At 35.3% G+C, this 12,211-nt stretch overlaps 3 protein-coding genes across 3 annotated transcripts in view; 2 read left to right on the forward strand and 1 right to left on the reverse strand.

Moving 5' to 3' along the window:
* Positions 1–467, reverse strand: part of LOC100182081 (caspase-6-like) — a 5,255-nt gene extending 4,788 nt beyond the window's left edge. Inside the window, exon 1 of the mRNA XM_009859267.2 lies at positions 338–467. Coding sequence (XP_009857569.2) covers positions 338–467 — 130 coding nt within the window. The remainder of the gene's footprint in view (positions 1–337) is intronic.
* Positions 468–1,984: 1,517 nt separating this feature from the next.
* Positions 1,985–5,419, forward strand: LOC100179748. The gene is made up of 7 exons (XM_002121257.3): positions 1,985–2,652; positions 2,706–2,853; positions 3,473–3,601; positions 3,664–3,791; positions 4,307–4,442; positions 4,517–4,649; positions 4,725–5,419. Exons 1-7 carry the CDS (start codon positions 2,420–2,422, stop codon positions 4,808–4,810), a joined length of 993 nt encoding a protein of 330 aa, XP_002121293.1. The 5' UTR covers positions 1,985–2,419; the 3' UTR covers positions 4,811–5,419.
* Positions 5,420–6,220: 801 nt separating this feature from the next.
* The window catches only part of LOC100177403, a 7,584-nt gene continuing 1,593 nt past the window's right edge, over positions 6,221–12,211 (forward strand). Inside the window, exons 1-12 of the mRNA XM_009859269.3 lie at positions 6,221–6,239; positions 6,428–6,624; positions 6,683–6,846; positions 7,248–7,364; positions 7,714–7,863; positions 8,249–8,475; positions 8,927–9,052; positions 9,382–9,513; positions 9,892–10,097; positions 10,710–10,824; positions 11,136–11,265; positions 11,600–11,775. Of these exons, the coding sequence (XP_009857571.1) occupies positions 6,441–6,624; positions 6,683–6,846; positions 7,248–7,364; positions 7,714–7,863; positions 8,249–8,475; positions 8,927–9,052; positions 9,382–9,513; positions 9,892–10,097; positions 10,710–10,824; positions 11,136–11,265; positions 11,600–11,775 (1,727 nt within the window). The 5' untranslated portion in view covers positions 6,221–6,239; positions 6,428–6,440. The remainder of the gene's footprint in view (positions 6,240–6,427; positions 6,625–6,682; positions 6,847–7,247; positions 7,365–7,713; positions 7,864–8,248; positions 8,476–8,926; positions 9,053–9,381; positions 9,514–9,891; positions 10,098–10,709; positions 10,825–11,135; positions 11,266–11,599; positions 11,776–12,211) is intronic.

A 12,211-nucleotide genomic window follows, 5' to 3' on the forward strand; every position in this document is an offset into this window, starting at 1 on the left:
GGGTTATGTTGGGCCTCCGCGCCTCATAAAAACAGGACCTAAAATGCTCCAGTGCCGAGTTGGTATACGGGACCACATTAAAACTACCAGACCAGTTTTTCGACGAGCCTACCACCACTACCGCGAATCATCGAACGTTTCTCGATGGCCTACGTAAGCGCATGCAATCATTACGACCAACACTTCCCAGACCGTTATTGCAAAATCCGTCATACATCGATAATAAGTTGTTCTCTTGCACACACGTATTCGTCCGCGTAGATCGGATTAAGAGGGCTCTAGAACGACTCTATGACGGACCGTTCCGCGTCGTTAGCCGAGCGGATAAGTATTTTACCATTGATTTCGGAAATCGAGTGACTACCGAACCTGCAAACACGCTTCACGACGTTACAATGCAGACTCGCGACACAAACGAATCGTTCAGAATTCAAACCATGGTTGACACCGTACTTTACAAAATACATAACTAACACCCACAACTCACACACACAGATTACCAGTTCTACTAAACATGCTTTGTTATTGTGTGTGTGACTATAACTATGCGTGCGGTGTTTAGATGTTTTACAGGCAACCCGAATTCGGACCAAGCTGATCCCGAGAGTCCAACTTTCCTGCCTTTGTATGTGAGACGACGAGCCTCTACAACGAGCACCACTCTGGCATATTTGACTGTGGTTTTCTAATTTTTTTCAATGGCCAAAGGGAGGTGTTGTAGCGGCCCGTCGTAATATTACGTCACACGAATTCTTTTGTCCCCAATATTGACCAAATGTTTGACGTCGCGTGCTAACTTTCCCACAACGCGGCGGATGCACCCTGCCGTTAACCGAGTTAGCGCCGATGTTCCCAATTGTGTCCTTTTTATTGTAATCTCGTTATCGCAATTTATCACGCCGATTCGTCTGACACCCGAAATTCCTTTTTCCCTTCAAACCATTCCCCGACTGCTATATATACCGTTGTGTGATCACCATAGAAATATAAGAAAAGAGATAAGAGAAACGAGAACTAAACGAGAGAACGATATAACGATACGAAGCATATGAACGAATAAATATAGTTACTGTAACTGAGGGTACAGAATTGTGTAATTTCATGCCAGCCAAAACCCTAGATAACCTAGACTAGGAAACGGCAAACGACAACTCCTAGATAACCTAGACTAGGACGTAGCTTTAGACACCCACGAGCGCACGAAGTCACTGCAGATCACCTGCAATCAGCTCATAAACAATATACCAACAACGGGTGTCTAAAAAGGTATAGGCTTTCTCTTATTTTGTGTATAGGGTATAATAATCCTTTAAAACAAATCTGTATTCTGTTAAAACTATACCGTGGAACCCAACGGTGAAACCAAGCCCTCGGTATAATACAACTTCCGAATAATTGGGTTATACACTATATTAGTCTCTTCCACTGATAATAAAAGACAGTGCCTTTAGCCTCTAAACGTTGGCTTCTATACCATGGACCATGGACATCGCAACCGCAAAGAATGACGTATAAGGCCATATCCTGCAGAGCACCATGCGAGGGGATATTTTCTAGGTTATATGAAGGCAACATCTTGACATCCGCCTGAATTACCTACAGACTGTAGGTATGCCTATGTTGATAGTTATATTAAAACGCATGTAGGTGTTTGAACAGTGTATATTCTATTCATTGAAGGAAAAACTATATACACGGTTGGATGGTTATGTAGTAGGGTGGGGTAAGATGGGCCCCTATTCATTCTATTTTCTCGTCCCATTTGGTTGTAAACAAAGAACATTCGAAGAATTATAAAACCGTATCCTCACGACTCCCATAGACTGTTAATTGTTAATTGTTTAATAAAACACAAACAAGATATTTAGTTAATATTTGTTAAGGGTGTCCCGTCTTCCCCCACCCTACTATATATTTGTTTGTTTTTTTCTATCTGTATACAGGTGAAAATACCACAATGGTAGCATTATCAAGCATCGAAACCCGGTGCTATTACGCATGCGCCGCAACAATTGTGCATGCGGAATTCAGCGCTCGGTTCAAATTCAACGGCCGGGACAAATATATTACGGCACCGGTATTATTTGGTAATAATGCGAGCGCCTGCCACTAAATCACAGTGTCGTTGCCTATATACTTGCAGCACATATAAGACATATCTCGATGTAATGCTACGATCACAACTATAAAATGTTTTATCAAAACTATCATCAGTAATTTAAATAAAGGAGATTCCTTGCATCGCTCTTTGGACTAACGATCACGCCGGATACGAAACAATAGGAATTCTTTATTAGCTGTCATCTTCTGCGTCCTATAGCGTAGAGAGGTTGCTGACTAAAGTTACAAGCCATATGGTCAGTTATAGTACTTGCAGAATTGCATAATATTTAAACTAAGGATACCTATAAAAACCACCATGGTAACTGTTGAGCAATTTAGTGAGTTACTGAAGCAAAGCGAAATCCTCGGCATAAGTTGTGAGCAGTTGAATAAACTTAAAGCAGTCGGAGAAATAAAGAATAATGGAAAGAAATGGCATCGTCAAAACTGTGGTTTGCTCGTAGCCGGGTTTTTGTTTTGCCTTGTGGTATGTGTTCCTTCAATTCTTCCGAGAAATCATGCCGTGTTGATCAAGATCTTACTTGATGGGTAAGGATAAAATTACTTTATAAACATAATAAAAATGGATCCTTCTTGTTCAGGTTGTCGGAGGTTTTTGATATTGATGAATTAGACAACTACAGTTGCATTTTAACAAACGAAGTCATCGGGCCTTATGTTCGCATACCTGTGGACTGCAATGCATGCGCAGGAGTCAATAACATTCCTAAAGTTAGCAATCTAACACAGGTAAGAACAATGTTCTTGTTAACCTAAAGTAGCCTACACTAAATATCGCGCCTATGTGTATAGTAGATGGGGGAAAATGGGACGCATTTTCTTTCTATTCTCTTCTTCCTTTTGGTAGTAAACAAAGAACATTCATAGAATTATAAAACCGTGTCCTAACGACTACCCTTAAAACCGTGTCCTAACGACTACCCATCACTGTACTATTATATGGTCAGTACAAGAAATAAAAGTGAACTTGTGCAAAATGCAGTTTACATTAAAGGTTAATCTCTATGTAACAGCTGACGGCCTATTAGCTATTATACCGGCTTAAACCCCATGTTAAAATTTAGGCAACACATGAAAAGTTCTATCTATACCTTTGCTAGGGTCTCTGTAATATACTGTGGCCTAAGTTTAAGATTCTTGATCTAAAATTTACGCCCGTTCAGAATACTCGTATAGTGGGGTGGGGGAATGTGAGACACCTTTTTATTTATTTTTTTTTCTTCTCATTTTGTACAAAACAAACAACATTTAAAGAAGAACCTTATTTAAAAAATATATTTGAATATTAGGTGCTAAAGCAAAAGGTGTCCCATCTTACCCCACACTTCTGTATAAACTTTAATTTTAGGAAGAATTCCTGAAGAGCTACGCATTCACTATGCAACCCGTGGTAGTACAAGATGGTCTAGCTGACTGGACAGCAAGCGAAATATTTAGCTACGATTATTTCAAAAGTATATACACCCCTGGATCAAAGGTTTAAATCGAATTTTATATTGATAGTGTTTAATTATTTAAACACTATAATTAAACATGCAGGCTCTTAAGCAAGTCAACGAAAAATGCCAATTTTTTCCTTACGCGACAAACATATCTGGCCTGGAAGAATTTTTTAACATGTCGCTAAGTCGAGTGGAAGGAAAAGAAGATCATTGGTACATAGGGTGGTAAGTTAAGCCTTTTTAACGCCGACATATTTGAGATTGGCTGCGTTGTGTTACGACCATGATGACTTTAGTTAAGTAAATCTCGTAAAATACGTTTTTTTTGTTTTCTTTTTATTTTGGGTGTTTAACGTCGTTAGCAATTACTAATCTTCGTGTGCGTCTTACGGTTTTTTCCCCAAGCACACTTTTTGAGCAAATGTTCCTCTAAACTGCGAAGTGTTTGACTTCGTGTGGTCAGTGGTGTTTAAAAACTAGAGTGCTGGAGTTGTGGCGTGTTAAGCTTTATACATGAATATTATATGAGTAAGTTTTCAATGTGCGTCTAAACGTTGTGTTGCTGTAAAGGTATAAAGAACCTTTATTTCATTATGTCGTTGCGTAAAGTGTTTTACGTTGCAAGTTAAGAAACTAGCAATTTGTGGCAGTATAGGCCGTGAATGCATTGCCAAGGCCATTATGTTCAGTGTCATATAAGGTTATTTCAAATTTTCATGCCAACTCTTTCCGCATGACAGGAGTAATTGCGAAGGACAGGCAACAAACGAGTTACGAAAACATTACAAGCTTCCTTACTTCCTCCCCCAAGAGTTGGACCACAGCAAACTTGATTGGGTGTTTATGGGTTTGCCTGGTCACGGCGCACCAATGCATGTAGAGTATTTGCAATGTATTTTATCGCGGATAATATATAGGTCTTTATATTTTTCGTTTTTTTATGTATGTAGATCGACTTTGTAAAGACTTCTTCGTGGCAGGCCCAGCTTCGTGGGCAAAAGAAATGGACGTTTGAAACTCCTCCAGATTGCTTCGGGGTATGTTCATCAAAACTCGAAGTAACGGTAACCCCAGGAGAAATAAGTACGTTTAAAGTTCCACATTTCTACTACGCGTTGTCCACATAACATTAAACCCTTTTTTGAAATTTACTTTTAGTTGTTCTTGACGGAAACAGATGGTTTCACCAAACTCAAATCAAAGGCAACGACATGAGCATTGTGATCGGTTCGGAATATTACTAAAGTTAACCTGATTTATTCATCATTTGTAATACAGTAGGGTGGGGGAGACGGAATTAATTATAGCACATATAATAACCAAATATCCCGATCGTGTTTTAAACTTTAAACAATGGTCTCTGGGAGTCGCAATGATATGGTTTTGTATTTTTTGAATGTCTCATTTTTCCCCACCCTACTATATCAAATAAATTGAGAGCAGGGTTTTTAAATATCGAAAAAATGGTCGTTTTGTTTCTCTTATTGCTGCAATTATTAGTGTATATGTTGTCACGTGGTTGTTTAACTGCGTTGCTCATAATTTGTAAATAAAATCGCTCAACACAGACAATCAATTTATAATTTAGCGCAACAACTGTTGTCGCACCATAAAAAATTGCAATAGCTTCTCGCAAAGTCTGTAAAATTAAAATTTATTTCAAGCAAAAAAACTATTGTTTGTGGGGTTTTTTAAAAGATAGTAGAACCTTCTTGCGAGGCTCTGGCGGGCACACTGTACGTCGGCAGGACTTTTACTGCAAAGGAAATTTTGGTAGATTAGGCGCACGGTATGCTATAACAATGGACGCTATTATTTGATAAACTTTCCTGCTTAAACATTTTTAAAGAGGGTTGCAGTTTGTTTGCTATTTAAAACTCGTTTTGCCGTTTAAACCACGCGTCACTAGATCTGGCCTTCGGAAAAAGTATGCAAAAAGCCAAACCTAAAAAAAATCTTCAAATGTTCAGCTTGTTAGTAATTTAGTTTAACCCAATACTCAACCGAAGACGAATCCGATTTGGAAAAAAATGTATTTTCTTTATTCACCATTCTACGCAAAATCTCACTTCACACTGTGAATAAGTCAGCCATTGTATGTTCCATCACAACAAATGTCGCATAATCGGTGGTTTATATACGGACTCTGAGCACAACCAAACAATGGCTTTCTCTTTACACACCTTTTATTTATGGGCAAAAAAGACGTGGTCATGTATTCCTCAAAACTTTTTTTTTTTTAAACGTAAGGTAAGGTATTTATCACGTAACATTTTGCCTTTGTGTCAAATTTAATATTAGTTCATTGGATCGCAGACCACAGTCATTTCACAAATTACAGCACGCGACTGTAGCCGCGCTTTGGGTTTGATAACGATTTTTGTGATACCTCTGCGGTTTTGTAGCACCTTACGCCAAGTGACGTCACGTGAGAAACTACATGCGTCAAAATTGCGCATTCCTGTTTATTATCAACACAAACGGCAGCGTAAGTTATACTTTCTAAATTTATAACGTTCTATCGAAGTGTAACTGCAGTAAGATTTTTTGCCATGTATTAAGTCAAGTGAAGATTTGGTTATAGTTTATTTTTCAAATACGTGCCCATCCATTAGACCTCTATCTACTTTATTATGTTTTTGATTGAAGACAAGTGTTTTCAAAAGACGCACGGTAAAGTTGTTTTACGCACGTTTTTATCATCATTTAAAAATATATAAAATAGATTTTACTTCCTTGGTCCCCTGTTATAGTTTCTAAGCTTTACTGCTAAAAGACTTTACTTTGTAGAATATTCTGTGCCAATATGTAAACGTATTAAAGTCTGCAGTTACTGCAAAATGTTTGACTGCTATTATTAGGTTTAAATCCAGTATGGAGATACACATCCTTGATGACACAGTTGAACCAGTTGACTACGGGTTTACTCAAGAAATTTCACCAAACTTCGGATATTGCGAATCACTCGGAGAAGCAGATGAAATAATACGGAACTATCAAGAAAAAACTCTTACCAAATTCTGTGTCTGTAAGTCAGGAAAAAACTTTGGCCAAAAAGGTAAAAATACGTGTCTTAGCATATTGTAACTTAATTATTTCTTTGAATTTTTTTCCAGATTGGCAAAAATCAAGTCACTTTATAAGTTTTGAATCGGAAAGAGGAAATATTCGTATTCCTTTTGATGGGATTCCATTTATGGTTATTGGGACCAAAGTACTGCAGTGTCAGCATGGGAAGGACAGCCACAAAAAATCTAAGGAACGATACAAACAGATGAAGGCAAATAATAGCTTTTTTCATATTTTCCATTTTTATTCATTTTGCCGACCACAAAGTTTTGTAGCCGTGGTTCTCAATGATAACAAAGAAGCCTATAGTAAGCCATGCTTCATCATATGCTAACTAACTTATTGTCGTTTTTGGCCCAAGTTTCAAACTCTTATATTGCGATTGGCCTATAGACCTGTTTTGCTATCATACCTATAACCTAAGAATGTAAATAAAATGATATTTGCCATTTTTTTCTAGGACCTCAAGGAAGGTTTTCGTACCAGTAGGGATTCCACTGATTTATCGTACATTTGCACTCAAGGCTTGAAACTCTTATGTGAATATATATATGGCCTATAACAAAGTAAAGAAGAAATGCAAATTGTTTAAACTCTGTTTTTTGGATATAGGAAAGAGGAGAGTACCCACCAAGTAAGAAGCAACGAACACTGACAAACCCTACAAAGAAGAAAGATTGTCCAGCTACCATACATCTCAGAGAAGTTGTTACTTTTCCAGAGTTTCAAGTAAGTTATAAACTGTAGGAATATTTTGTTGTGTGCGTGTGTTTATTGTTGCATAAAAAAAAGTGGCAAATGCCTTTTAATCTGTGTTTTTTTTGACAAGAAAAGTTCATGATTTAACTTAACATGAAAATGGCAAAAATTCCCCATTGCGTTCTAGTCTTATAGATACACTAAATCGGCTTGAGTTTAAACCGTTGTGCATTGCATGCTTGTTTACAAGTTCTGCAAAAGTTATTTATATGTATGCTCATTGCTTATACAGTCATGCCTACTGTATCGTATCGGTATAGACGGTATGTATGACATTTTATGTATGTACACCATTTTATAGGCTACTGCATTATTTTAGATGTTAAAGGACACCGCAAGATACCGAAGAAAAATATCCTGCGACATTCGTACTTTGCTTAAGAATGACCCAAGTAAAATACAAATGGAACGAAGAATTTATATATTGCTACCTTTCATAAATGAACATAGGTTTCATATCATAGGGCAGGTAGGTATTCTTTATTTTATGTTCTATTTAATAGAAAATTTTCTAAAATATTTAATTTTTTTTTATTATTTTGTAACCTTAAATTGGGCCTGAAAATTAAAAAAACCTACAAAGAGTGAAGTTGGCATTTAGAGATCATTGAATATGGTCAGAACTCGAGGTATTAGGATATATAGGCTACAGTTAGAGGTTAAAAGCTGGATATTGGAAATCTTATTTTAAGTTGTCACCTTCGAGTTTACAAATTTGAACTGAAATACAACCATCAAAACAACAATATTTATTATCTATTTTACTTCGGATTGTTCCCTAGCACTTCGCTTATGTAAATAGGTGCATTGTGTTGTAGTTTTACTATTATTATAATAAAGCCATTCTTTTACAGTGTAATCCCAACTTGAAGCAAAATGTTGATCCTCAGTTGGTGGAAAAAATCTATGAACTTGTTAATGTTAGTGGAGTGGACAGCATTGATGAAATGGTGCAACTTTTAAAGAATTTCGTCTTAGAAATTTTTGTTGGAAAAAAAATGCCACCGGTTTCAAATAAAAGGTTTTACCCATCAAAGAAAGATATAAGAGAGCATATGGCAAATGCCGTGGCAAAATTGAGGTAAACATGTAAAATGCTTTTGATTTGTTCACCCGGCATTTTAAGGTTTAATACACTGCATGAGGCAATTTACATTCAAAGCGGAGATGTCTGGTTTTCCTCAAAAATAATTTATTTTGTTTATATTGTACAAGGCTTGTAGTGTATAGTTGCACTTCTGAGTGTGCTTACATGGTGGTGGATATATCAGTTTGTGTTGTTTTGTTAAACAATGATTTAAACACTTAAAAAACAAAACAACATTTTTAAATTTAAAATAAAAAAATTCATTCATTTTTTAACCTATAATGTGCTCATTAAACTATTAACAAACTTATTCTTACATAAGCTTTTGTTACCAGGCATGTAACGTCCTATTTCGGTCATCCTTATCACAGTAAAAAGAATATAAATTGTCATATCAGCTCAAATTATTTTAACGCTTTATTTGATTCCAATTATTCTGTTACAGACTCTCCAAGTTCCAAGGCAGCTCCATTGAAATGGATGATAAAGTAATGGAATGGTTGCACAAACAACCTGAGAATTGTTTATTCTATCAACCATGTATCATTCAAAAAGTTACCGATGCAAATGAGTATGTAATATTAATTCATAAACTCAATTCACATTTGTAGTATATAGGGTTTAACCCTTTAGGGATGAGATGTGTTTTAAGAAATTTCCTGATTTTTACCTATTGTCACTTATTCCTCTTTTGGAATGAGGTCATCAGAAAATTGTGTTTATGTGTAATTTGATTTATAAACAAGCTATACCTAAAATATATGGAATAAAATGCTCCTGTTGTGATGTTGTCCCACCATTTTAGATTAGAGAGAGAGAAATTAAGATTAACATTGTAAAAAAAAGTTTTAAAAACAAATATTTTGAAAACCCCCTTAAAGCTATTTTTCTGCTTTACAGTGACGAGTTGTCATCTGTAAGTGATTTCTGGCAGAACTTTTGTTTTTTCTATCAAACTCGTGAACAGCAACGTCTAATGGCGATGTATGGAAATGAAATCTGTATACTTGATGCTTCATTTAAGTTAAACAAGTAAAAATTGTTTGTGTTTTATAATTTGTTTTGTTTTTCTATGATTGTACATGGACAACCTTAAATGTAAATCTTTAATTTTCAACTGGTGGAAATTTTACTCTGGTTAAACCACAAAATCTTGTTTGAAAAATTGAGGCAATGGTTTATAAATATTCTTATATTTGAAATTGTTTATATAAGATGTTCTCTCCCACTTTAATTAGATCAAAATTTGTTTAAATAAATTATTTTTAAAATATAACTCTTTCTAAATATAAAATAGGATTTTGAAAATATGTTTTTTACGGTAACACTTAAATGTTAAATTTTGAAGTCAATTTTTAGTTTAAAATATTCGGCTAAAACTTATGATTTTTCTTGATTTTTTCTCCCAAGATGTTCCCTCCCCCTTTATTTCATCCTGGTGCGAACAAACGTTGACTACCAGGTAGTTGCTACGTTTATCGTACAAGAAGAAACTCCCGATGCTCTTGTGGAAGTCTTTGATCTGTTAAAAGATAAAAACAATAACTGGTCACCCAAGTATTTTATGATAGATGCTGACGATACGGAAATCAATGCAGTTAAGCAAGCTTTCCCAAGTTATGTATGTGTAAGTGCAGTGATTCTTAACCTTTTTGCTCATCACTAACCAATCCTTGCAACCCCTCCTACAATAGCTTTATAACAAAACCATAGGAATTTATTTTTTATAGAAGTAACCGCGTTCCTTAATAACAATTTTTGCACAGATGGCTAAGAAACCCTGGTTTAGTGTAACTACTTGAATGAAGGATACTTATTACTTATTTACCCTCGCAAGGCAGAGAAACGACAGTAGATATAGCATTGGTTTTAGGTTTTAGTTGTAGCTCAGTTTGTATCAGTGGACTATATCACTATGTACTATGTCACGTTAAATAGGAATGGAAACAGAAAGATCATTGGCCATTGCTCAATTGTATAAAAGAGTCAAACCATTTCTAAAACTTTTCAAATTTGTATAACCTGCTGCTGCCACACATTTTTAATTCTTACAGGGCTACATTGGAAATTTTTAAACCAATTTTTTTACATTTCAACTTCTTCTTTTTTTCCCAAAAATTATTTTTTTTAAGCAAAGCAAATTATTGAATGTTGGTCAGCAAAGTAATCATTTAGCTTTAGTAGCGTTATTACACTGCACAATTTATATAAACAATGTTTTATTCCAGCATGCCAGATGTATGTGAGTGACTTCCATCGAGAACAAGCTTGGTGGAGATGGTTACATACGGAGAGTAATGGTGTTTCTATGAATGATGTACTTCCGCTTATTATGCAACTAAGGTGGAAAATATCGCGAATAGAAAATTTATGCACTCTTTTGGAGAATCTGATCAACATTTGATTATTTCAAATTAATAATTTACGTATTTGTTTTTAAGTTTCCTGTTAAATTTGTAATGTATGAATTTTCTCCTTTATTAAAAATAACCTTTTTATTTGTTATGTAATATATATTTAACTAATATATACCACAGGAGCTAATTAAAATATTAAGGGCAGCATAATATCGCTAAATGTTTTCTCTTAAAGAAAGGCGCTAATTTTTTTTCCTGAAAATATGAAATTATATTCCAATAATATTGAAATAACAGATCTGTTGCTGAATCTAAAACAATCCAAGAAACTGAAGCTTCGTTAAATCGACTCACATCTCATCCTGTTTGGGTCGTGAACAAAAAACTTCAGTCCTGGTTTCAAAACTCATGGCTTCGATATAAGGAGGTTATATTTCATTTCAATTGATAGATCTTATTTTTAAGTTATTAATACCCAGATCTATCTTTTATAACATCTCAGTAGGAGTAGTTCGATAGTCTGTGTTGTGTTTATTCATTGTAGTTTTTTACAGCTTGCCTGGCAAATGAATTTTGTCAATTTAGTTCATGCGACTTGATTTAGGTCACACACATCAAAATTTGTTAGAGGGAAAATTAAAGTTTGCTAAAAGTTTTTTCAAATTTAAGAAGAAACTTAACAGCAGCAGTTTGTATATTGAAGGGTTTGTTTTTTAAAACCTCAAAATTTAATTATTTAACAACTGACTTTTGTTTACCAGAGATGGATTTGGGCATATCGTAGCAACGCGATACTAATCCAAATAAACATGAGAAATGGAATTGATGTTCAAAACCAGCAGTTCAAACATGATGTGTTAATGAACAAAAGACATTTGTCTCTTGTAGAGTTGACTACATTGTTAATAGAAACTTTGTTACCACAAATCTACAGCAGGTTGGTTTTCATGTGTTTTGTCATTTTATTATCTGTGTTTTTCATTTTTTCAGGTAATTTTATGTTGTATTTAAAGAGATTGGTAATTAATTATATGTGTTTTCTCTTTAACAGTTATAGCTTTTATAAATTGGGAATTGTTAAACATTAGGGGAATGTATAACTAATACTTTGTGTGTGAAATTATATTGTAGGAAATTTACTAAAGCAATTAGGAAATTTACTAAAGCAATTTGTAACCGGCGCCGTGGCTCAGTGGTTTAGGCGTCCGCATCGAGAACCGAAGGGCCCCGGTTCGATGCTCGACGGCGGTACTAAACACTGATCGGCGTATGTGTCCTTGGGCAAGACACTTAACGGACATTGCTCCAGCCCAGCGGTCACTTATGGGTTGTCCAAATTACAGTCATACACAGGAAAAAACAAACAATTACCC

This window comes from Ciona intestinalis, chromosome 2 (genome assembly GCF_000224145.3).
Source record: "Ciona intestinalis chromosome 2, KH, whole genome shotgun sequence".
Lineage (NCBI taxonomy): Eukaryota > Metazoa > Chordata > Ascidiacea > Phlebobranchia > Cionidae > Ciona > Ciona intestinalis.